This window comes from Sinocyclocheilus rhinocerous, unplaced genomic scaffold (genome assembly GCF_001515625.1).
Source record: "Sinocyclocheilus rhinocerous isolate Xijiao unplaced genomic scaffold, SAMN03320098_v1.1 scaffold1557, whole genome shotgun sequence".
Taxonomy (NCBI): domain Eukaryota; kingdom Metazoa; phylum Chordata; class Actinopteri; order Cypriniformes; family Cyprinidae; genus Sinocyclocheilus; species Sinocyclocheilus rhinocerous.
Window position 1 is genome coordinate 82746 of NW_015646178.1, and position 26970 is coordinate 109715.

Below are 26970 nucleotides of genomic sequence, written 5' to 3' on the forward strand. Positions count from 1 at the left end.
TCTGTTGTCACTAACCCTCAAGATGTTTTAAACCTGTATGAGTTTCTACTGTTGAACACAAAAGTTGATGGTAGCCATTGACTTCCATAGTATTATTTTTTTTTCCATACTATGGAAGTCGATGGCTACCATCAGCTGTTTGGTTACCAACATTTATCACAAATATCTTCTGTTGTACTTAAGGGTGAGTAAATGATGACAGAATTTTCATTTGTTTTCATGATCAATTTTCTTATGTCTTCATTCACTCACGACAGATGTCGTTTCTCTTTAATAGATTTTTATTTGATCGGCTCATGTTTTATATGACAGGCCAAAATCAAATATACTTGATATCACCAGTAAAAAAATCTCCAACAGAATCAGGGCAAACACGCTTGCATACACAAAGAAAAAAAGCAGACGTCAAAAAATCCATCCACATCCCACGCAGAAATACCAAGAGAGAGATCCTGAGTGGTTTCTTACTGGCCAGGTGCAGACAGACTTTTGTTCATGAACTGTTTCTTCACAAAGCACACCCACCACTGTAGAAGAAATAGATATTGGAATGATTATCAACATTTGATTAGAATTTAGTTAAATATCATGAATTTGAAGCATTTCATCTAAGACAGTGTTTCCCACCTTTCTTTAGTCGCGGCACCCTTTGGAAATTTTAACAAATTTGTGGCACCCTACAAAATTTATTTTGTCACAATATTTGAATTTCTAACTTCGATATGATACTTTGAAAAGTATAGATATTCGGTACAGCAGGGAAGAACTGCAGAATATAATGTCATACAGATATTTTTAATATTATAAAAAAAAAATTGTCCATCAATGGTGGCAATCAGTTGGTTAATTTCTAATGAAAAAAAAACTATGTATATGACAGATTTTAATGTAGGCTTTTATTCATATGCAAACTTTGTGAGATAGCTAGTTATAATGGTAATTAAACAAAGTTTTGCTCAATCAGTGTATTTTTGATTTTACAGTGGGGTAATTTTGTTGCAGTAGCATGAGATAGCTTGATTTAAAACTTTGAATTGAATAAAAAATGACAAGGAGGCTAAGCAGTTAATAATAAAATAAGTTCCGATGAGCATGAACGGTATACGAGTGGAGCACTCACATGGCCCGTGAGCGACTGAGCGGAGTGCACACGCATAGATCGGGATAATACGCAGAGCGTCACACCACATGAAAGTGAAACCTGAGCAGTAAACTAATTTTCGGCAACTGAAATTTCAATGCATCTCTAATTATTGGACACTCATTTGGTGAACCTCAAAAAAATGAAAAAATTTTCAAAAGTTACAAAAGTTGTATTTCAGTGTCTCCAAGCAATGTGCTTAATTGTCATGAAAATAATGTTACAATGCAGCAAAAAAAAAAAAAAAAACCTTACTAAAAAAATCTTTGCTTCTCTCAATTAATTGTTTTTACAGTAACAGGACTTGAGGAAAAACACACTTAAATGTCTTTAAAATTATGTCAACATCAAAAAAAAATCTTGCTTTCTAAATCAACAATTTAGTTTGAATTTGTATTATAGTAAAAAACGTGTTTATGTGTCATGAATATAGTGTCACAATGCACAAAACCCTAAAAATAACAAAAACAAACAAACAAAATTTAAACATATGTTGTTTTTACGCAATTAAAATTTTTCCACAACTTCTGTATTAACAGTCACAGACTTTGGAGGAAATATGTGTCTTGTCTTAAAAAAAAACTTACCTTACACATAACTTTTATTTTTGCATTAAAGTAACAAGACTTTGGAGGAAAACTTTGTTTAACTGTCATTAAAATGTCAAAGTGCACAAAAAATGTTATTAACTAAATAAATAAATAAAATGCCTATTAAAGCCTCTCTTGCTTTTGTCATTCACCTTGATTTGACTGATAATATTTCAATATGTCTCACCTTGCTTGGTTTGTCTGTCTGAGGGTCGAACACACGGTCACACAATCTCAGTCCTGTCTCCTGTCGGATTTGTTGCAGGTAAGCCCTCATCGTTTCTGTCCAGGAGAAAAACACGGTATCTAGATCTTTTCTGTAATCGGCAATAACACTTCCAATAAACTCATCATAAAGAAGGTCTTAGTGGATGTTTAAATCAACCAGACCCAGTTAAGTTTTGACTTCACTGTGCCATACCTTCCTCCTGTTTGTTAGAGGGTTTAACATACATGGCATTCAGAGGGAAGCCAGGTTCTCCAGGGATAGGAAAGTTGGTAATTCCCAGCGTGTACATCTCCTTCTCTCCTTGGCCCCTTGAACTGCACTATAAATCATTTATGAGAGAGTTACTTAAGAACCATTAACTATGAGGAAAATGAACAATACCTGATAAACAATTCAACACTTAACGTTTGAAATATACAATGAAGCTTTTATTCTTCAATAGTTACCTTCTGGAGCTTCTTGAGGCATTCAGAGATGTAAAGAGTGGTGTAGATCAAAGTCCGATCTGCCTCATTCTATCAAAAATAAAAAAAGTGAACACTTCAATACAAAACCTCAACAATTAAAGTGAAATTATACCTGACTACGTATGTCGATATGCATATGTAAAGAGTTAAAAGTTACATATCCATGAGAATATTTATTCTTCTCTCTCAGGACAGAAATATGAATGCATGTTAAGGCATGCAAGTGCATTTTTCAGGCTCCTGCACAGCCAGCCTGCTGTACGGTCATCCACCTTACCTTAATTTCATAGTTCTTGAAGAAAACATTGGCTTTGAAGTAGTAGATGGCCTCATCGATAATATCTGTGTCTTTTGCTGAATATGGAAACAGGAAGGAAGAGATGATTTGTCAAATACCATTTTCTAAAGATCGCCATTTAAGGAAGAACCAGACACAACTCTGATCTCAGAGGACTGCCTAAAATCAAGCAATCTTTCTTACTTTCTTTAGGAGCAGGACCCTTAAACTGTGTTTTGAGGGGCAGTAATGCCATATTCCCCACCAGTTTGGTGTCTGCATCTATCAGGTTTGAGTGGTAAGCCTGAAGAGAGTGGAAAATTAAAAAAAAAATGCAAGAGTTATTTAGTAAGATTTCTGTCATATAGCAAATTTGTTTTAAAGACGACCAATGTTTAAAGAAAATCAGCAATCACGGAGCTGAATGTAAATGAGGAAATCCAGTTGTTTGCATCATGGACAGACGCACAAATTCTGTTTCTAACAACATATTTCTGACACTTACATATACATATTTGATTATAATATATGAAACTCAAAAACATAATAAAATATGTATTTGTAAAACTGCTACATTTGTAGAAAAATGGCCAGAGTAATATGCTGTATAGGTTAGCTCTATGGCTAATAACGATAAAATATTTTTCTACTTCGCCGCTGCTCTAAAACGTGGCACAACGAACTGACCATAACGCAAACAATTGCGCTAATCGTTATGTTTAATGATTTCTTACCGGCATTTTGGTACAATATGTCCCAAATCTAGCAAGTAAAAAATGAATGTCAGCGCTGCGGTCCGCCGCTTCCGCTGTCCCACCCAACACCGATACAGGAAGTTTCCAGCACAATATCCGGCTATAACCACTGGGGGGCGCCGAAGGATACCAGTTCTCAGTTCTGCTCCCCCCGCAAATGTTTTTTTATATGATTTTAAATCACTTCTTTTAAGTAGTCTAAACATGTTACATGTGCCATTTAAAAAACTGTCCACACCATTTTTTTTTGTCACGGCAGTCAAAACCTAGCGACCTGCCTACCAAGACAACGTAGTAAGTACATTAGGTTTTAACAACTAATATTCATGATTGGGGGCAATATATAAGTTTAACTGTCCACTATTGAATAACTCATGATAATGATAAACTACTATTTCGCTTGTCTCTGTCAATGTCCTTCTAAGACTTTTATGCAACTGGGTTATGACATGTAATAACTGATTTTTTTTAAAACAAAATTAAAACCACATTTGCCATTTCCATATTTTTACTGCAAAAATAAATACACACTTCTAAAAAAAATGGATTACATTTTATAAAACTCTGCAAAGACTGAGGCATAGCACAGGTTACGGCTGCATCCTTCAACTAATGAATTTATGAAAGCGACACAAAATATAGTTTAAATAAATTAAACTCTTAATTAGTGGAAGAAGTCTGGCTGGCTGGCTTTGAAGTATGATCTCGCTCCTCGCTCAAGAATCATCTCCGTCTTGGAAGAACTCATCAAAATTTGTGTTACTGGGTTCCCCATCAATTTCCTGGAGGAAAAAAGTGGGGAAAAATTGAGCACTTTATTTGCAAATTGCTAATTTTGTTGTAATCTAAAACCAATTTAGACTTATAGACTTAAAGGGGTCATATGATGCAATTTCAAGTTTTCCTTTCTCTTAGAATCAAACATCAGTTCATAGCATATGGCAGCAACCTTATGCACAAACCTTGGGCTCTTTAAACTCCAGGTCTTCACCATACTGTATGGAGAAATCGATGTGCTGCAGGACAATGCTGATGCCCTCCTCATCAGTGCGGTCAAAGGGCAGGAAACGAACCATACTGTAATCGTCAATCTAAAGAAAACAGTGCCATCTTAGTTATTAACTACAGAATGATTGTAAAACTTGAAATTGAATATGAAAGATGCTAGGGCTGAACGATTAATCAAAATCAAAAACTGAAATTGCTATATGGCTTAGTGCGATTATCAAAAAGGAAAGGCTGTGATTTAAAGGGGTCCTATTATGCTCTTTTACAAAGTCTTGATTTTGTTTTGGGGGTGTACTAGAACAGGCTCTCATACTCGGTTGTTCGAAAAACACATTATTTTTCACATATTTTACATTATTACAACACCTCTCTCCCCAGTCTGGCATGAACGTGTGAAACCAACAGTGATGCGACGTCTTTGAAAATGTGCAGTGTGAACTTGGCATTACCATAGCCGCCTGCGAGCTTCAGTGTAAATATTGCGTCAAAATCAAATCAATTTTTTAAATAAATATATATGCTGTGTGTTTCGGAGTAAAGCATTTCACCAGGTCTGTAATTAGAAACATTTATAAACCTGTAGCCAACAAAGGAGAGCTTTAGGGCTCCCGGTGGTTTTCCATGGAAAATGAAAAAGAAAAATTGGAAATTAAGGCACATTAGTGTTGTACTCTAAAATAAAATTATTATTTTGAATATTATATATAATTATTATTATTATTAAATAGTCAATGTATTTATATTGATTTAGTACAATTAAAATAGCAATATATTCCTTAATTTGTTCAGTGTTTTTAATTATTATTATTACTATTAATAATAATAATAATAATAATTAATATGATCATCATTTTATAGTCATATTGGTATATAGTCAATATGATTATTTGCCAAAATTGTGCAGTCCAACAAACAAGCACAGCAAACCTGAAACTCATATATATATATATATATATATATATAAATAAAAATCACAATTTTGATCATAAAAATCACACTGTATTTATCAATGCCTCAACAGGAGGCAGAATCTTTGTAATTGTAACTTACCAAACCACATATGGCCTTGGTTAATTTCTTGAATTTCTTGCTTCTCAAAGCTACAGAGTTGTCCTCCATCATTGAGTACATGTCCGGGTCCAGATACCTGCAAATAAAATAAAAAACACCATCATGTCATTTAAATCTAGGATAAAGTGAATTATAAGTGGATCGCATTACATGAACATACTTCTCTATTTCCTTCTTAGCCTTTGGACTGAGTAGATCCATTTTGGTCATTATGTTGACTTGTGGGGTTTCTAGCATCACCATAGCACTCAAAGCAGCCATAACTCCAGAGATAAACTAGAAAAAAAAAAAAAAAAGTAGCAAAAAAAAAAATTGCGATTTTTACAATTTCAATAATTTGTTAACCAAATCGCAAAAAAACCAGCCCATGCTTGCCGAATCAGACTTCATTTCCACTTTATAAAACTGTAAATACATATATTTTAAATTTTTTGTCATTGCCGTGTGCCAAACATTACCTTGAAGGTCTCGACCATGAACTGTGAGTCAACCAGGAAGACTCCACACACGCGAAACTCCCACTGCTGCAGCTGCTCCACGAGCTGCTTCATTACAGGCAGATGCGTGTACAGCTCGATCTGACCTGCAGTCCAGAGGACACAAAGCTCTGTATCGTTCCATGCCAATCCTCAACAGCACCATACATCTAGCACATCACCTCTTACCAGGGCAATCAAACAGTATGTAGTCGTCCTCCACATGACCAAGACTCTCCTCCAGCCAGTCAAAGTTGTTAGCGAAGTACTCCATACAGAAGATCAGTCCTCCGTTGGGGCCGAATCTCAGAGAGTCATCCTCCATAACGTCATCTACCTGGATCAATTCTCGAATATCTGTATACAGTGAAAATTGTAACAGAACATATTACATGTCTTTAAAAAATAAGCATGTTACAGAAATTTATTGAGAATTATGTTTTTTTTTTATTCTATCATATTTACTGTGTCTATGTCTACTGTGAAATGTTGTATTTTGTTTGTAACTATGTAGTGTGCAAGAAACATACTGTTACGCAAGACATATTTCAGCCATTGTCTGACAATAAAGTTTATATCTATATCTATTTCTATATCGACCTTGGCATTGAGGGCAGTTGCAACCCTAGTTATGAAATACAAATTGTATGACTTTTGAACTTATAAAATATGCAATGTAAAAATATTTATTAGAAAACTCTTGACTTCTTAACTTTAAATTATAATGAAATCAAAATTCATCACCTATCTATTTTCTAAATGCATATGAATGATACATCTTATTGTAGATGATTCATCCATATATGTTTTTCTTTTTTGCCCTTGTAATATTTCATTAAAAGGTAATTACATTTATTTTTTGACTTTTTATATCTTACTTTCAATTAATAAATACCAAAATCATGTTATTTTTATTATTATTAATTTTTTACTTGACATCTCGTCTTTCTCAATGTAAATAATTAAAACAATGTAAATAATGACACAATTACTGTCTGCACATTAGAGTCTACCAGTGAAATGCTTGAGAACCCTTGACTATATTTGTTTCTCATGATGATCCTAAAATCCTTCTGATATAAACTGCTCTGAGACTGTGTATCTCTGTGTGTGTGTATATATATATATATATATATATATTGATTCATGACCTGCCATGACAGGATACTCAAAATGCTCTGCAGCTGGATCCAGATTCACCACCTGTACAGATCGGTTGAGGGCCTGACAATGCTCTAACATTGTGGCACAGTAAGTACTCTGAAAAATACAGAAAACAACTCGGATTCAATATAAAAATCACTATACCCCATAGTAAGAATCGATATATTAATGGTTCAAGTATTGTGCTTTGCTTAGGCTAAAATAATTACGATCAAAACAGACCAGACTGGTGTTTTAAATTTAACACTTCAGTATAGATATGCACACAATAAAATAAAACCATAACTACTGAGGATCATTTAGTATGTTAACGCAACTAGTCCTCCTGGTACTGAATTACCTTTCCACTTCCGGCAGGACCCATCACTAGTTGCGCGTATCGAGGCATTGTTAATTCTCCAGCTCCAACAGCACTAGATGGTATGTCGTTTTCACGTATTTCACCAAAAAACGCTATTTGCCTCAGCAATGTGTTGTACTTACAATATCTATAGCAGCCATGCTGTTTTCCGTCAACTACGGAAGCCCGCTGAGGTCAAAACACTGGAAACGCGCTCAGTATCGGATGGGATTATAGGTCGCTTTATATCACTTGTAAATATTCAAGTCTCAGTTCAAGTAACGTTAACACTCCAGCATGAAAAAGCACGTGAAATTCCTTGAAAACAACGATAAAAGTCGTCTGTACCACAAAAAGTCGTTTTTGCCTTTAAGGTAAGCCTCAGAATATCATACAACGGCTATGCAAATTACTTTATAGTATTGTTGTCACATACATTATGAATTTCCTGTGATATAATGTTTTGACAGGCCATCTGGTCTCAGTCATGTGCAAGCTGGTAAGTTTGTTTCAGAAATAATTTTTAATTGGCCAGATTAGCAATAGCTGCCTTTGTACTGTAATTGCTCATATGGCCTATATATTTACATATACTGTATATAATGAAAATGTACAATCTCAGTTCTCTTCATTCTTTTTACAAAGTTTTTGTAGGTTTTATAGGTTAAACTTAACACTATCTTTAACAGAAAAGATGCTTAAATGAGATGATTTGCAAAGTTAAAATTATATTAATGCCAGCTAATTTTCCACTTTCTATAATTTCATTGTCCTGTATGAGCAAACAGGCTTATGTGCTTTAAAATAATTCTGTATAATTTACATCATGTCAGTGCATTATTTTGCATGTTGTACTATCCTAAAATTGTTAGTTCTTGAATCACATCTCTGCATTTCCACAGCACCTCTTTTGCATGTTCCTGTTGTATACATCTGTAAATACAGTATATATATCTGCAATAGCATGTACACTAAGTTTGAACTCAAAACACAACAATTTTTTCCCCTAGCAACCTGACTAGTTTTTTCCATATGGATACAGTAGTACGCTTAATCTGTGTAAATTACAGAAACATTACACCTGTATAATTTGGACAGAGTAACCAGAGTCTCTGACCCAGTTGAGTGGGACCAAACTGGCATTCTAAAAATCCTCTTAAGACAAACAGCTGTCATATGTGTAGCTAACTATTATCTGGGAACTATTACTTTATTAATATCTGTCATGTAAACTATAACTAAATATTCAATGAAAGGACTTAATTTTTCCCTTTATCCAGGCAAAACAAACTCAGTATTTGGACATACAATACAAAGACCTGCTACTGTACAAGTGCCAGAACAAGATCGGGGCACTAAAACTATTCATATCCCTAAGACCATGGCTGCTGCTCCATTTTTACAGGTATTTCATGGAAATATACACTACCATTTTTTATTTTATTATTATTATTATTTTTTTAATGTTTTTGAAAAAGAAGTCTATGCCTATGCATGTATTTTATTATTATAATGACAGTAAAAACAGTAATATTGTGGAATATTATTGCAATTTAAAAGAAGTTTTTTATTTGAATATATTTTAAAATGTCATTTATTGCTGTGATGGCAAAGCTGAATTTTTGGCTGCTGAAAATTTAGCTTTGCCCTTACTGGAAAATATTACATTTTTAAAATATATTCAAATAGAAAACAGTTATGTAAAATTGTAATAATATTTCATTATATTGCTGCTGTTACTGTATTTTTAATCAAATAAATGCAGCCTTGGTGAGCATAAGAAGCTTATTTCAACAACAAAAACTATTTTTTTTGCAATTAATTGATAAATTTTATAAAATTAAAATTTTAGGGCTGGTTCAGCAGCCATTAAAAAACTTCTGTCAAGTATCTCAAAATTCACATTCACTTTGTTTTCAGCACCCAGGCCTGACACCTGGACAGAAGCGTTTTCTGTATAATATCGCAGAGGCCTACAGTAAAGAGCACATGCGGCAGTTAATATGTCAACACTATATGAATGTATTACACCGCTGTATCAGGACAGGTGAACCATCGCCTCTTATGAGCATGGAACTTATTTTGCCTGTATTAGCAAGACCTTTTATTACAAAGAAATATATAATTTATTGTACTTCATATTTAGTGCCAGATGCGAATGTGAATCTAAACGTGAAGCTGCAGATGTCAACATACACCCCACAAGTGGAGCACATGTCAAACTCTCAAAGTACATCTACGAGCAAGACAAAAAAAAAAAGTGGAAAGAGATCTTTGACCTCAGAGAAAGTCAAGAAAACAACTTTACCTAAAATTGTCAATCATCAAAGGTAAGAAAATGTTGCCACCTGCAAAAATGTTGAAACAATGTTGAAAGAAATAGCTGTGATCCTAATATTTAACCACTACAGAGTGTCTTCTGGATTTGCAAAGGCCAACACAATACATTCAAGAAAGAGAAGGACTAACACTGCAAAACACGCTTCTTCACGGGGTAGGTTTGTTACTTTACAGACTATAAATAGTGTAATATACAAGATTCTTTATGATCCTGATATTATGAAAACTTGAGCTTATTTAAAGCATATAGCTGTATTTAACATTATTTAAAACTGACCTATATTTCCAGAATCACGTCCAAGGGAAGTTGACTTTGAATGGGAGGCGACTGAAATGGATTCTTATCTTGCAGGACACATGAGTGGCCTGTCTTTCAATGAATCAGAGGAAGATGATGAGGACTATCTATTCCTTACCTAACACATCAGTCTATGTTTTATGTCATTTGTGAAAAATATCTAACAAGATCTTTTTTAAAACATATCCAAGACGATCCAGTTTTAAGTAAAAGGCTGTTCCAGACATTTCAAAATAGTGATTTTAATAATGTGAATTCTGTGTTTTCTTAAAAAAAATAAAAAACAAAATTACACTGCTCATGTGATGTGGGGTTTTATTTTATGAAAGGTGACTTAACATGGGCCTTGACAAATTAATAGGGCACATAACATATTTAGAACACTAATTCGCACTAACATTATGCAAATAATGCAGCATTATTGCATCCTCAACAACCATCTGCTGAAACCACAACGCTGACATTCTGGTGACATATAAACAGTATTATATATATTACATTAAAATATAGCGTAATGTTATGATACAGCATTTGATACGTTCAGGTGAGAGGGAATGACAAGACTAGCATCCTGAAAGAAGGCAGCTGACAGTATCCATGCTCTTTAAGACTTTTTGTATTCGATTCTCTCGACTTTGACGTCATCTCCAATGAGCTGATAGACATACGTTACCACTGTAGATGCTTGAATGTCCATCAAAACAAACGATGGTGTGATGTTGCTGTTAAGAGACAATTTAATCACAAATCATGTAATCAATTGCATATAACATGTGCAGAATATAAAAGTAAACGTTATACCTTTCCAGTGCGCTATAGGCCCCTGTGGCAGATCCGGGGTTAATATAAAATTTATTCTCATTCTCAAAAGCCTCAAATTTGTGTGTGTGACCAGAAATGAGGATATCCACATCCAGCTGCCTTTGAAGCAGTGCCAAGCTCGCCATGTCACCCCATGGGATCACTTGGTGTCCGTGGATCAGGCCGATTTTGAACTGCCCCACTGTCACCACCTTCTGCTCCGGATAATTCAAGTTCTGTCATTTGGAAACAAGCAATGAGGATGGTTAAAAGAGTGCATAAACAACGAAAAACAGAAATAGGAACTTAAAGTCATCAAAGTCACCTCATCAAAGTCTCCTCTGACAATGTGCACATCTCCAGCGAGTGTTTTCAGGTAGTCATAGCTCTCCTTTGTACAAAGGTTTCCCGTGCAGAGGATGTGCTGAATCTTGCCAGGCACTAGCAACTTCTTGAATTTGGCAGGCAGGGTGTTGCATCGGTGGGGAATGTGAAGGTCACCTAACACGAGGACCAGCTAATGGCGAAATAAAACTTGTTAGTGTTCAAACCTTAGTCGCTGGACACATAGAGTGAAGGAATAGTGGAGTCGTAAGCAAAGCATTGCTGTCTGAATGAAATCTTTAATTAAAACATTTGGGAGAGAATGTCTTGCCTTTGGAATCTATTTGGAAGCATTAATATGTCAAATTTTCTTCAGACAGCAATCAGGTCAAAGCTGAGCGCAAGAGAGCTGATTCTAAGACTGTTATGTCTGTTGAACTTGCTGAACCTAAAAGAGGCTGAGATCAAACTGTTTGTATACAAGCTTAAAAAATGTTCAGTAGAATCACATCTTTGGTACTATAGAAAACTGAGATCTTACGCAATGCACTTTAATTTTCTAAATAAAAAACACAGCTGAACATTTGAAGACAACATGGCTATGTTTGGAATAGCATACTAACATCTTACACTGTGGCTGCATCAGAAATCACATACTTCCCTACAATATAGTAGGCAAAAAACAGTATGTGAAAAGAGTGGTGTGTCCATAAAACATAAAGTGAAAAGTACCCAGATGACTTATTATTTCCGGTGAGATTTTGAAGTGCGCATTCGATGGACACTTCAATATCTCATGAGGCCATGGGAGAGGATTTGTGAATTGCAGTGAAGTGACAACTGACAGGTCACATGACTATGCCAAATTCAGTATGTCTGAATTAATATTCATACTACACACATTCAAACTATATAAAACATACTTTTTTGATGCTTGCAAAATAATTCAAAGGGAAGTGCCTACTCAGAGAGCATGCCATTTCAGACTCAGCCTTAACTATTTCTGCAGTATGTAGCAATATGAGCTGCAGTATGCAATATTTTATTATTTGACTGCCCAAAGTTATGACATTTGGACACAAAACTGGATGCAAACTGTCCATTTTTATTTCTAATGCCAAATTTACACTGCAAAGGTGGCACAGAAGAGCTTCTGAAATGCCATATAGGTGTCTTTACACAGACTGTTGCTGTAATGCATAAATGCATTTAGACAGCAATTACAACTGTATACTTTAATACTAGAGGCTGAGCAGGCACAATTTAGTCAGGAATTTATGTGGCATTGTGCCTTTTACACTGAATTTTGAGCAGGCACAGAGCAGCCTTAACTTGCATTGTAAAGACACCTTAATATCATTGAATGGGACTCTGAATAAATGTGCAAAGAATAAATGAGGTCATGTGACAAACGTGTTACTACAATAGCATACTTACTATTGTTGCATAGGGTCTCACATACTTTAAATAAAACAGTATGCAATATTCAGCATATACCGCACTGTACACAGTACATTAGTAAGTATCCCATTCCAAACATAAGCCAATATTTTTATGAGACCAGACCAAGTCTCACTGATACTCTATTTAGCTTGTGTTTAAAATATACCTCACAATATTTATAAAATATGCAAAACAACACACACACAAAGAAAGTTTCTGTAATGCTTAGAAACAGGACAATATATTCTCAACATGGTGGAGGAGTATTCTTCAATTCTCAATCATTCTGCAAGCTGATAATTAGATTATTAACTACTTGATGATCACAGAAATTAGTTTCACTTGATGAAGAGCATTCTAAACCCAGAGCAATGCAAACAGAAAGCAAGACTGAGGGTGAGAGAGGAATCGTGCTAGATCCAGTAGCCCAGAGGAAACAGCAGCACTAGTCTAAAATTGAGAAAACCATGAGCACAAGAGGTCTGGAGAGGCACTTACTCTGTGACCAGCCTGAATACGATGTAGAGGTCAGGATGGGGAACAGTGGGTGAGGAAGGGTGTGAGGGAGGGGATGTGGATGCATGATCACAACAAAAAACAACATACAAAAGATGAAAGACAGACAGAAAACTGAAACAAAGTGGATAAATAACATCAACTGGGAACTTAAATTGGATTGAATGTTAGTTGATTGTGGTTGATGAATGGATGGCACTTGCAGGCGGTTAGTGTGAAGCTTGGGGTAAGAGCTGCTGAGGCTTCCCATAAGATCACAGTATCACTTTCAAAAGCATTTCCATGACAACAATTCAATTTGCAAGCACTATTCTCTGTAAAACTGATTTGGAACGATATTTATTGCAGTACAAATACAGTTTAAAACGTTCTTGAGGTTTATACACCTAACAAAAAGGCACTGTAAATGAATACATTTAGTAATATTTTAACAATTTGCTTTTGGCTGCACTGACAATACAAAAGCCATGCATTTAATTTTGTAAACATATGCTTGTAATATATAAGAATAACAGTATTATGTTAGCCACTGTAGGCTAGCAAACTGTTACTGGACTAAGCATTCAGTATTAACACACCATACCAAGTATCGCAACACATAAAAGCATAATTAGTTAATGTAGCAAAGAATATACTTCGAGTGTCTTTTATTTAATCTATTTAAAAAAGACTGCCTGACTACATCCTGACTCCATACTGTTGTGAGCACAGGCTGAATCACTCAGGCAGCGCTAGCTCGCTGCTGTCATGTGACCCTTCAGTCCTAAAATGCCAGCTTTTTGGGAAAGCAGCTTAAATATCTACTCGGACGTATGGTTTTAATAATAAGTTAAAACGGACGAGTATTTTCTGATAAGGAAACCGGTTCCGATAAATGAACACGTACCATTTTTGCCCAGCTGCGTGTTTGAAACTGAGCTCAGGAAACTGCTGTTGATTCGTAAGGCCAGAAACTCAATGTTGCCAGATCACGCGAGAAAAATAAGCAAGCTGGTTAAAAAACAGCCCAAATTCGCTTATAAAAAGAGCACCTGGCAACATTACACTACAGCGCCATCTGGCGCATATCTTGTTCAGCAGTTGTGTACGGTGTTTACTGTATAATGCTGCACATATTCGAAGCACAAAACTCGCTGAGGCGGCTGCATTCAAATACATGTTGATTCCGGTTAAATACAACTGCAAAATGCTTGTATGATGTGAAATTAAACAGTCAGTTATATAAGTGATTGTAAACATACGGGACAAAACATCTGGGGCCACATTCCCAAAAATGTTATCTTAACACTAAGAGTTCTCCTAAATAGCAGTAAAAGTTCTTAGGTAAGAGTTTCCTCTTAAACCTGTTCACAAAGCTGCTCAGAGCAACTTTTACTAATGAATGGGGACAAATCTGAAGGGCACTATTTTTAGGCATTGATAGTGCAAAAGTTCCGAGTCCAAGGATGTGAACAGCTCCAAGTAGAACGTCACGTGTTGTCATCTCGAATTATGCAGCATGAGTTTCGGAAAGTTATTTTTGAGTATGGCCTTTCATGACGTCATGAAGGGCGGAATTCCTTGTATGGGCATTGGGCACTTCTCCCGGAAGAGCACAAGCAACAACTTGCATCATTTGGTTTATGGAAGTCGTCGGCAGTGCTGTCAGAGATTATTTTACGGGACTTGCTCGAGAAGAAGTGTGTTTTTGGTTGTGAGGGAAAGATAACCTTGTTCAGCTTCCCAAAGGACCCAGCTTTAAGGGAACAGTGGATGCACCAACGGAGTTTCGTAAATGTGTTTGTTTGTTCCCGTCATTTCGGTGACAAATGTTTATAAACAATGTCCAGTTCCATGCTGTATTTGCAGATCATTTGATACTGAAAGATGGAGCAGTCCCAGCGATAAAAGATCCCGGTCATGAGTCGGAACCGCAGGCGGTGAGTAAAACTCAGACTGCATCAAATTTCTGTGTTTTGTTGGCAATCTTCGGAGATATGAAGGATGCAATACTACTCTATAGGTACTCAAGATTAACATGATATTGGCAGAAACTGTGTGTGTTATGTCACGGTTGAGCTTGTTGCTATTGATGATGTCAACAAGCTTACTAACTATGTTTACAGTGGTTGGTTGAGAGGGGATGGGTGTCTGTCAGTCATTTTAATTGTATAAAATTACAACATATAAAACCTGCTCTAATAACAATATGGAAACTTACACCGACCTGACATTTATTATATGTAACCAGTTGAGTTTATGCCAGAGTTTTTACAAAAACATAATGATTTTGAAATTTTAACTAGAAGGAAATTATTTTGGATGAAAATGTTTGCTTTTGTGTTTTGCCGCTAGGTGTCAGTGCAACATAAGGAAAAATGATCAGGGGAAACCCAATGTAGTAAACACAGTTTAACCTCACGGAGAAAACAAGCATTTGAGCAGTTTGATATTGACTTAAATCTTTAGTTACTGTGAATATACCCATTTTGACAACTTCTCCAGGTATCAACTAAAAACTAATCCTTTATTTATAATTTGCTTATTCTGTTTTACTACATTAGGATACATATACAGATGAGCTGTAAATTCGCTGAATTAACGTTAATATATTTATATAAGATTTGCTTTACAAAAATGCATTTTGTCTGTATACATCACCACTGTCCTTGATATCATGCTTAGTTTTTGCTCTTTTTATTTATCCATAGGGTATGTATTATGCCACATACAGTATGTTACAGGTTATCCAACGTGTAATGATCCAGAGAACAGGCTTATATGAATAGCTTGCTTACAATGGAAAAGTTTTGTGAGTCATTCATTTAACTCATATACAAACTCCCTGCCCTAAACCACTTGATACCCTTCTCAGTTTAGTGGGCATGAAATAACTCAGTGGAAACACCTGAATGTCCTTTCCTGATTAGAGATGAGGTGATGCTCCAGAACATGAAGGCTTTTAGCAAGAGGACTGATGAAGACTTAGGGACTCAAACATTTGTATAGATTTTATAAAGAATAACATATAGAAAATTGTACAAAGAATTTTATAGATTTATCTATAGAATTTTTATAGATACAATTTTTTTGATTTGTAAACAAACCTTCTTAGAGAAAAATGGTATCTGTGAGGATTTAGACCGTATCATACTACCGAGACTGCTCTCATTAGAGTTACAAATGACCTGCTCTTATCATCTGATTGTGGTTGTATCTCTCTATTAGTGCTATTGGATCTTAGCGCTGCGTTTGACACTATTGACCACAACATTCTTTTGCATAGACTAGAAAACTTTGTTGGCATTAATGGAAGTGCATTAGTATTGTCATTTTGCATTATTGACACACTATTTTCCTAATAAATGCTGTTCAGTTGCTTTGACACAATCTGTATTGTTAAAAGCGCTATATAAATAAAGGTGACTTGACTTGACTAAGTTGTTAACCTAAAAAGTGACAGATAGATAGATAAATAGATAGATATATGATGGTATTGTGTTGGATGTTGCCTTTACATAGGCTAATGTCTTAATAAAACTCAACCTTCAACTAACAGAGTGATTCTACCAAATTATTCACAAGTCTGTCTTCATCAAAACCCCACACATAAGCAAAGGAAACTCAAAGAAAGCAAAACTCTCATCCTCTAAGGGCATAATTGTTTCCATTGCTTGCCAAGCCCTTAATTCCCTTAAGAGCTGAAAAAAAAGACTTTCATTTAGTCTCTCAACCTCAAAACACTGACTCATCAATCACAGTTTAGGCCTGTGGTGAGGAAACAAGGACCCCATGAGACCCCAAAACTGGTGGTTAAAGAACAGTGTGAACCAAGGATGGCATAAAAATAAGAGAATATAAATTATTTTATTATTTTTTCTAACATTTAAAAGAAATCTCTGCAAAAACATTTATGCAGTCATTCATTATTCATATTTATCATTTATATGCAAGCTTTTATTATTTTCTATCTTCTTGAAAAACTTTGTTGTTTACCAAAATGAATAATAATAAAAAATATTAATTTATTATTATTATTATTATTATTATTATTTTTTTTTTTAGGTTTTACTAGGTATTTGACTCATTTTACTTATTCACTCTTTGACCTCATAGTGTCACTAGTGTCACATAGATAGGTTTGTATCACTCCTTTATAATATCTCTTAAATGTCTTGGTAAATATATACAAATTTACAATATGTAGAATATATAATATTTGTTAGCTTGTTTAGCTCTTTAATTCTCAAATGGATTCAAAGCCTCTTTCTGGATTTATTGTGTGTGTGGCCCCATATTTGAAGCTTCATGACATACAAATACCAAATACATCACCTTTTTTTTTTTGCTGTAGTTTCAGGTTCAGGTTCAGGTCGGTGTAGTTTTGGGATATTTAGTTTAGCGATGGCTTCTCTTGATTTGAAGTTCTTAGATTTTGCTTGAGACCACCATCACTTTGGCATTGACTGACATGTGACCCCCTATTTTCCTCAGCATACATATTTATGAATATTTACTTAGATTGTCAGTTTAAATGTTTTTAATAAATAGAAATATAATGTGTTTCAAATGAATACTTTATACTCACCCTCATGTCGTTCCAAACCCACATACATTTCTTTAGTAGAATGCAAAAAGAAGAAATATTGAACAATTGAGAACTGAAGGATGAAAGTACCATAAAAGTATGGGAATTTTGAGCCACATTTCAATTTTTCATAATTCATATTATAGCTTTGTGTGACCAACAGACCACACCAAAAATGTTCCACTTCAGTGGGCTGTTACTGCAGTACCCAGATCATTCATGCACAAACTAATCATTTAGACCATATAAACTGGATCAACTGAGTCATTTGGGTTTATAATGACATGATGATGACAGAATGTTCATTTTTGGTTGAACTCCTCCTCTACACACATTGTATTTCCTAAAAAAGGAACTGAAAACATAAAGTTAATCACAACTGGTTATTCTAATCTATTGCCCTATATTCTAAGTCATATTTTTAAATTTATGTTAACAAAGCAAAATCTGTGTAGCCCCTGCAGTACCTGCAGTCATTGCTTTACAGGTCACATTGCTGCATGAATTGCTTTACACAGAGGGAGTGATTAGTAATTAATTTTTAATGTGTGCCTTATTGTCAGGCTACAGCCATGCCTCCTCAGTAGGCATATACCCTTTCAGAATGCCATGGTTGGGAGTCTGGGACGCTGGATGTTTGATTGACATTAGATCTGTTTGGGAATCCACGTTGCTGAAAGGCCATGTCGTTTAGGAATTCCAAATGTCAAGCGCCTCTCTGAAGTTTGAGCAGTGGGTGGGGACCAGAAAAGCAGTTTCTCATCGACAATTTATGTCACCACCGACATTTAGTTCAAATCTCTGAGAGAGTTTTTTTCTTTTTTTCTTGCACAGCTGTTTGTGGTGAAGGAATGATTCTGACTAATGGTGGTTGTGAATGATTTACAATATGGATTAAACTGTAAATATATATTTAAAAATTGTGGTTACAATTACTCAGATTTTTCACTATTGTCAGAGCTAAGCACCCACAAGTAATTTCCTGATTGCTTAAGTGAATGACATAAAATTGTTAGTCAAGCCCAGCACTTTCTGAAACACTGTGTGTGCATGAGAAACAGTGATTTTTTTCCTAATATGATCAGAATGTTCCTAGATTTTACACCTCAAACTATCTTTGTGTGTGTAATTGCAGTCAATGTTCCTTCATAACATTCCTTTGATTCACAATAGGGGCGTTTCTCAAAAAAAAAAAGTTGATACTTGGTTTTAGTACAAGGTGTCTTATACAGTTAACACAGTATATAAACAAAACAACAAAAAGTGTTGGTATAAGACAAATGAGGTTCCATAAGCCTTTATGGACTTACTGTATATACTTGCATGATTTAATATATATGGATGAGTTATTTGAAGCCAAGAAGAGTTAAATTAGAAGTAATTATCCAACTGTTAATGACCACCTAATTGCTCGCTGTATTCATGTGACTGAGATGTTACATTGCTACACTAAAGAAAAAACTATTTCAAACTTACAACAAAACAATAGATTCTCATTCATATGTGCCTCCTTCCAGTCAACAGCCAAAAGATAGAACCAAGGCCCTGCCCCACGTTTTCTTTTTCTTTTTTGATAATGTGTTTCTGTTCCATCAAGACTTTAACAAACTGGTCTAGTCCGACTAAAAATGAGCCAAGAACCAGGAGTAATATGATTCCCAAAGCTTGAGTGTTCTCCAAAAAAAAAATCACAATAATAACTAAGCTCATATTAGACAACCTCTCTTTATTTTAAGCAGAAGGATGGAGTGTATTAAATACCAAAAAATAACAAACAGCAGCTACATACAAAGGTAACATCACCCAAGCAAACAGTGTTCTATTTTAATCAAGTACGGATCTGAGAAGCAGATCTAGATATTTCAGTTTGTTCTGTCAGTCATTTTCCATTGCTGGATTGAGGGCATAACAAGCAATTTTGCATCTGTTTCCTTTCATGATTCTGACTCTTGTCTAGTGTGCTTGACGTGGATGAGTAATGCAATCAACAGGAACAACAGTTGTCATGGGAACCTCACCCGAACTCAAGAAAGATAATAGTCACCGATATTTCATGTGTTTTGATACACATGCTATAATAGAGTGATTAAAAATGACTGATGAATTTTAGTCAGTTATCAAAATCATATTTATTAAATTCTCATACTGTGGACTTTCTAAAGCCCCATTTAGGAAGTGTGGTGAAATGTATATGTGTGGTATGTGGAAAAATGACTTGCATTTTAAGTTGTGCTTTGACACATCTGAAAAAACCTCAAGAATTTTGTACATTTGTGGATGGAGCCTATTGCTGTTCCGAACCCAGAAATCCAAAGATGACAAGAAAATTGGTTTAATGGTTTCAAAAGCCTCGATTAGCTTGCCTCAAATCTCATCCCAAATTCCCAAACTCAATTCCACAAACATTCTTTTTAACGTCTGCATTCATTTTCTACAAACCTACTCTGACTCTGTGTGCATGCTCATTGAATTAAGATTCATGGTCTGGGTTATCTCCGTCCAACTCATGCCAATAAACACATCTCTTATTTTCATTCTCTATTTTCCCCTTCACTGAGCTAAACAGGCACTGCAATCTTTCCTTTCCATTTGGAAGATTTACATGAGAGTGAGTTGTGATCAATGCATATAAGATTTACTATTTGCATTTTTTACGTGATATACCTAAGAATGTATTGGCTTAACTTTTATTAGGTTGCAACATCTACTACAGTTTACACCAATGAGGTTGACAGATATCAAAAACACTCGTATTGAATGTTTTAAATTACGTTTTAAACAAAATTTTGTTCAGGTAAATATAATTTAGTGATACAGCAGATACCCTCCTCTGCAGGCTTAAAAAATATTTAATTCAGTGTACATCAAGAAATTACATATTTCTCTTCTTTCTCCAATAAGTGAAATGTGAATTTAACCCATTTGAAAGTGCAGAGTTTTATGCCCTGTAATGCCAGTAAGTCATATATAAGTTTATAAGTCTGAGTCATATATAAAGTTTGTTTGTTTACAGTGTGATCATCTTATTTCAAGCAAGTATAAATCATGTCTGCAGTTTTAAGCTAAATTACAGCTCTTTTGTTTTACTCATTGTATATTGCCATGAATCCAAGCAGTGGTTTGTGACAATTCACTTTAACCTGCCCACTCAGTTTTTACTGCAGAAAACAGAACAGAGGTTTGGTATACGCCTATTTGTGGACAGACGCTTCTTGGTTTGTTCCAAAATGTGACTGCAAACTTTGCACAGATAAATTTGTATACATCTATACTTGCATTAATCTGCAAAGTTATTTAACAGCAAAGGAACCTTGATTCTCCTTTAGAAACCCTGTTAATACTAAGCAATTACATGAATGGACAACAAAGGCATTCCTTGCAGTTAAATGACCAGATCATTTAAAAAAATTCATTTTGTGCTTGATGTTTCTCATATATATAAATGCTACAAATATACAGATCCATCAGAATCCTAATGCCTTACCAAAAATGCAGTTTATTTTTGACGAGCATAATATAAATGAAAACAATATATTATATGCATAGTCAGTGTAAACTCAGCCATTTTCCCAGAACAGAAACAGGCACATAATATATCATAACATATACTTGCAAAACAAATACGTTCCCAAAAAGGCAAAAAGCAACACTGGATTTCTCACTGCATAATTACAGCACTCATTATTATTCACTTATAATGCTGGAATATTAGTAAAACAGGTACTTTTATGACTTTGATTTAGTATTCATAAGGGTGAAGGTTTTCATAAATCATATCCCTTATTCATAATTATTCATTATGCAGATAAAAGCATTAGAGATAAATGAACGGGTGACAACAACTCACTTGTTAGCAGATTGGATTAATTAATTTGGCTATGATTGAGCATTTCTGGAATAAATTGAAAAGGATAACTAGTAAGTTTATGTATAAAACAGAGGTCCTGGTCAGGATAATTAGAGTGAAATCACATTGATATATCAATTAAATTGTTTGGACATCAACTAATTGCACACACACAGTACAAAAAAATACAACTAATTACTTTGTGTCTAATCATGATGTCAAGGGAACAGCCATCTGGTGACTGTCAAAAGTTATGATTTAATGTGGGTACAAGATACACAATATTGCTACTATATTGTCATGAGAGCTAAATTTAAATTTAGAAGGTGAACGGAACTGTGGAAAAATCAACTCCATTTGGTCCCAGACTTACGCTGTCTCCTTCTTAGAAACAGCAGAGAGTTTGAGTCTTTCCTTCTCTTCTCTTTCCTCTGCTTCCCTTTTATCTCTTGCTTCTCCTTCCACATGGTATCCCACCATCAGCTGATACACCATCACACCCAACATGGCACCAATGAATGGGGCAAAGATGGGCACAAAGGACCAGTAAGAGTTTGCTCTGTGGTCAATGGAACACAAATTGATGGTAGAGATGATATCAGCAGTAAAATGGCTGGGAAAAAATGTATACAGTAAATCAAATGTGACTTACGAGAACACCTCTGAGCCCCATCCAGCAAGTGCGGTGAAGATCCGAGGTCCCAAGTCTCTGGCTGGGTTTACAGCATAACCTGAGTTAAAGCCCATGGACTGACCAATCACTAGAACTACAAAGCCCACAGTGAAGGCCTCCAGTCCTTGTGGGATGGGATTATTGTAAGGGTCGACAATGGCGAGGATACAAACTATGAGAGCTGCCGTGCCAATCATCTGTGAAAAATATTAGTTAGTTCACACAATGAAAATTTTGTTATCATTTACTCACCCTTATATTGTTATAAAACGTTTTGTTTGTCTGTGCAACACAAAAGATGATATTCTGAAGATGTTTCAACTGTTTTTGTCCATAACAATTAAAGTCAACGATGTCCAAAACAACACTTATAATATGCACAAAAAACACTGAGACGTTCTTAAAAATATCTTCAATGAATGCTGATTTTCTTGTCTTACCTGATCAAAGAAGCCATTGAGCAAAGTAAGGTGTTTAGAAGGGTATGTAGCAAAGATTCCAGCCGTTGCATTGTCCCCTACAACGACTAGAGAACCTTGTCCATAGTCCCAAATTGCATCTGCAAAACATCAAATCTCTTTTAGATCATCAAAAGCTTTCAGTTCACAACCACAATCCTCATAAACTGAGCAGTTTCATTTTTGGCTGCAACAGACTGACCCAGGATGTGGACTGAGAAAAATGTGGATTATTGACAACAAAAATGAAATCCTAAAACTCACCAATATACATGCCAAATATTATTCCTGAGCCAAGAAAAGCCCCCAGAGTCTGGGCCAGGAAGTACACGGGAAATTTCCTCCAGGGCTCTCTCCCCAACAAGCAAAGGGAAAAGGTTACAGTAGGGTTTATGTGACCTCCTGTGAAACACAAACGTGTATTTCTCAATAAGTTTGAAATTAGATCTTCACAGAACACAATAAAAATGGAAGTATATACCATAAACAAGCAGTTTACATTTTTGTGGCTGGTTTGGCTCGTGCTGATTAAGCCTAAACTTTTTCATAACCTTTTTAAGCCATGGATTAGGCTTAATCTATGTCTGGGAACTGTCTGTCACTTCCTTCTCGTCCAAGACTTCACTTATAGCCCAAACACTTATTTATTTGCAGCATTCCTCGGTTTTAAATGTTAATGTCAAAACTGCCATTTGATATTGTCTGATATTGTTTTGGTTTTTCATCAAAAATGGAACCGAAGCCTCCAGGTACAGTACATCCATTGAGTGAACTTTTACCATGAGGCAACCCTTGATTCCAGCCAATAATATCTGAAAATAAAATGTTCTAAAAGTAGGAAAGAATGTAGTGTCATTTTACCAGTTTAAATCCATCTGGTGAATGTTTGGGCAAAGGCCTTCACATTTTAATATCTGGTTCTGATCTGTATGTGACTCACTGAAATGAAATGCCACATCTGAAATTCGAAATTTCCTGTGTTCTCCAAGGAAAAGAAAAAACATTTTTAAGAAGCTTATGATCAATGTTACCTGAGACTTGCCCACAAACTAGGATTCCCAATGTAGCAGCGAAACCAAAAGCGAAATTCACCGTCAGAAACATTCCATGAGAGCCTCCACTTAGAATCAACTGGGCGACGGCACCACATCCAAACATCTATAAATGGAGAAATTAAGAATAGAATTCCAATTAACCAATTGCTTAACTCTGAGACTAGCTCTAGATTAAATAAGTGGCATTTTCAGCTAATAAATCTCACTGAATGATTGCAGGTTTTTGTTTGATGTATTATGATTCTCAGAGGCTTCATGTACCTGTTTTTTTGTTTGTTTGAGGACTGCATTTGAAGAATGTGAAACATTACGGGCACCATGTGGATTTGATAGATGGTGTGTGTATGACTGTGTGTGTGTGTACTGGCTCTCTCTCTCATTGTGCGATGCCCTCTAGCCTGTCTGTGTTTGCCAGCCATTATTGAGCCGCATGATCAGCCTCCGGATGGGGGTTCGCAGACCGCACAGTATCATCAGAAAACAACAGATGGGCATTGGGGGAGCTCTATTTTTCTCCAGATATTGCTGATCTGGAGTCTTAGTTTCCATTGAAAACAGATGATGAGATATGGTTTAACCTGTGATCCCTCTATGGTGTGTCAAATGTATTCCGGATATGGCTGTCTTGGATTCTGGATTATAAACCCTGTTGTGCCCAGTGCCTGTTGTTTGTGCTTACCTGCTAACTGCATTGTATAAGCTACTTTAGTCCTTTTAAAATGTCAGAATACAAAGTACACCAATAGAGATGTGTTCACCAGGAGATGACATGGAATACTTCATTGACTTCATTGACAAGGCAACTCTAGTTATGTTTGTATGTTTGTATCTTTTGAGGTTTAGCAGAGGAGCAACAAATTAACAGCTATAATCGGAGGTGTCTGATACTAACAAAACAATATTCTTTTCTATCACTAGTTATTGTTTGCGTTCAGTGGTTCAATTAGACGGGAGAAGAATAAAATGTTGTTATTATTATTATTTTTTGACCAGATGACTGACAATGTGGTGTGACCAACTTGGTTGACCTATTAATATTACATTATAATTTACTAGCTTCTTATTGTTTAGAGCCTGTTTGCTTGTGTTTAAGCAGTTTCAGTGGTAAAATATCTTAGTTACATGAACACAGTTCCAGTGTTTTCATTTCACTGAAGAATATAGCTAAAATATGAACGGGCCCACTCTACAGTGTCTGAAACTTGAGTAAAGCAGCTAATTGGCTATCAGCACAACTCAACTCAGATTCAACTCCAATTATATCATCTCACAGTCTGTTCTGCATTGAAGGCATTTTGCTACAAATGTAGTTACAAAATTAAAACTTATTTTAGCTTTGAACATTCATACAATTCCATGCTTTAATAACCATTATTGGCAAAAGCTGAGAAAACAACAACAACAACAACATGTTCTTATTAAAAGTAGGAAAATTATGAAAGTATAAATGTAGTGAAAATATAATGTATAAAAATATAATTTTCATAAGAGTGGGTAAAAAGAACATAAAAACCTCCCTCAGTGAATCATTTGCAGAATGAGGAAAAAAGCTCCCCTCAGGTATAGCTGAATGGAAATTTCAACCTTTTCAGCAGATGAAAGCATCTAGATTATGTTTGATATCTTGTATGCATGCATCTTTTCCACATTCTCCATAGACAGTAAATCAATCTTTGCATCATTAGTGATTTATCATCCATGTATCAAGCTAAGTACAATGTTTTTTAACAAACTAATTAACAACTGACATTTCAGATTTTTTAAAACATGGAATAGCCTATTGTACATTTTGAAGTTTTGAAAAGATAATTATAGAAAATGTAATTAACCACAACAGCTGCAAGTCAGACATTTTTAAACACTACTCCTCTGAATTGTTCACAAACATTCCCCTCAAAATGAATAAACTGATTTACAATAAGGACATTAAATCTAACTGCATGGCATTTTCATCATAGCTGAAATCAGGTGGTCTCATCACGAACTCATCGATGACAAAAACAACAGAATTTTCTCACCACTAGAATGAGAGTGCCCAGGCATTCTGCCAGTGCCTGTCGTATCAGCACGTTCCGAACATAAAAGATCCGAGCCATCTTTTCCAGAATCACCTTCTGTCTTCCCATAATATATTAGGATAGTTTAAAGATGATGATTAAAGGGTGTTTTAATTTGATGATGATGATGATGTTGATGAAGGGCAGACTGCCTCTACTAGGAAAGTGTTCCTGTACAACTTTTCCTGCTGAGTTCGGGCCCTATATGTGCTTCTGAATGTCCCGCCCTCAGTCAATAAAAAACCAAAAACAGCATTCCTACAACTTTTTCCCTCCCTCCATCCTTGCCTCTTTCCATTGTACATACACACAAATTTTCTTGTTCTTTTTTCATGCCCGACTTCTTTGTTATGTATGTGTGAGGACTGGGATAGAAGTGGCTCTTCTGCTTCAAATACATTAGTGTTTCTTAAATCTCATTCTGAAGAGACCTCTAGGGTTTGGTGCACAAAAATCTGTATTGTTTGCGCTAGTACTTTTTCCTCGCTGTGTGGATTGTAGCCTCACAGGCAGTGACTGGAACATGGAGTCTATGACGAGAGTGGTTAGGGTTACCTTACATTTCTTTTAAATGAATATTTTAGGTTTGTGGAAATGTATGGGTATTTAACCAGCGGTGACGTTTGGCAAGTGTTTGAAACACAGGGTAGATGTTTTTTATTCTGGAAAGTATTTGCACCACATGATGGTCACAAGCCTGCAATGTCTGAAATTCTATTTTCGTAATAAAGTTAAATAATACTCTTTTTTTTCTCCTAGAAACAATGACTTGTGGCACCAGTCTCATACACTCCAGCATTATGACATTGTGGATGTTTGCCAAAGCACAAGCTCTTAATATCTTTCCCTATGGTATTTTAGCCCACTATTTCTTGTGTTACTACCCACTATGTTACTTATTCTGAGTTATACAGTATCTTTCCGAAAGTAGGGTGAATCGAGTGGCTTGTAACAAGCCCCAAAGCTCAAGTCTCGTACTGTGGTATTCTAGGAAGGCCAATATGTCTCATTACAGATAATACTAAAATACATCTTTATTGATCTATGCAAGGTGTCAAGGTTTGGCTAGTAAC

At 35.4% G+C, this 26970-nt stretch overlaps 5 protein-coding genes across 6 annotated transcripts; 1 reads left to right on the plus strand and 4 right to left on the minus strand.

Annotated features, from left to right (window-relative positions):
* Positions 1–263: 263 nt before the first annotated feature.
* LOC107707141 (actin-related protein 2/3 complex subunit 3-like) lies at positions 264–3560 on the minus strand. The gene is made up of 7 exons (XM_016511052.1): positions 3439–3560; positions 2909–3008; positions 2705–2781; positions 2407–2475; positions 2153–2279; positions 1919–2013; positions 264–527 (listed from the first exon to the last, which is right to left on the minus strand). The coding sequence occupies exons 1-7, from the start codon at positions 3442–3444 to the stop codon at positions 465–467; spliced, it is 537 nt and encodes a 178-aa protein (XP_016366538.1). The 5' UTR covers positions 3445–3560; the 3' UTR covers positions 264–464.
* A 397-nt stretch (positions 3561–3957) lies between these two features.
* On the minus strand, positions 3958–7728 carry gpn3 (GPN-loop GTPase 3). Its single transcript, XM_016511050.1, has 8 exons — positions 7519–7728; positions 7166–7274; positions 6204–6371; positions 5997–6121; positions 5699–5814; positions 5518–5614; positions 4422–4550; positions 3958–4241 (listed from the first exon to the last, which is right to left on the minus strand). Exons 1-8 carry the CDS (start codon positions 7564–7566, stop codon positions 4176–4178), a joined length of 858 nt encoding a protein of 285 aa, XP_016366536.1. The 5' UTR covers positions 7567–7728; the 3' UTR covers positions 3958–4175.
* Positions 7729–7806: 78 nt separating this feature from the next.
* On the plus strand, positions 7807–10328 carry fam216a (family with sequence similarity 216 member A). Its single transcript, XM_016511051.1, has 7 exons — positions 7807–7892; positions 7989–8017; positions 8799–8923; positions 9439–9565; positions 9665–9848; positions 9930–10012; positions 10148–10328. Exons 1-7 carry the CDS (start codon positions 7816–7818, stop codon positions 10276–10278), a joined length of 756 nt encoding a protein of 251 aa, XP_016366537.1. The 5' UTR covers positions 7807–7815; the 3' UTR covers positions 10279–10328.
* A 107-nt stretch (positions 10329–10435) lies between these two features.
* vps29 (VPS29 retromer complex component) lies at positions 10436–14207 on the minus strand. Of its 2 annotated transcripts, XM_016511053.1 has the most exons (5): positions 14127–14207; positions 13223–13234; positions 11283–11474; positions 10958–11193; positions 10436–10878 (listed from the first exon to the last, which is right to left on the minus strand). In XM_016511053.1, exons 1-5 carry the CDS (start codon positions 14127–14129, stop codon positions 10761–10763), a joined length of 561 nt encoding a protein of 186 aa, XP_016366539.1. In that variant the 5' UTR covers positions 14130–14207; the 3' UTR covers positions 10436–10760. The 2 variants fall into 2 exon arrangements, with proteins under 2 accessions (XP_016366539.1, XP_016366540.1); XM_016511054.1 differs by lacking the exon at positions 13223–13234.
* Positions 14208–21290: 7083 nt separating this feature from the next.
* On the minus strand, positions 21291–26057 carry aqp3b (aquaporin 3b). The gene is made up of 6 exons (XM_016511046.1): positions 25859–26057; positions 23817–23943; positions 23050–23187; positions 22768–22886; positions 22307–22524; positions 21291–22213 (listed from the first exon to the last, which is right to left on the minus strand). The coding sequence occupies exons 1-6, from the start codon at positions 25964–25966 to the stop codon at positions 22024–22026; spliced, it is 900 nt and encodes a 299-aa protein (XP_016366532.1). The 5' UTR covers positions 25967–26057; the 3' UTR covers positions 21291–22023.
* Positions 26058–26970: the final 913 nt, after the last annotated feature.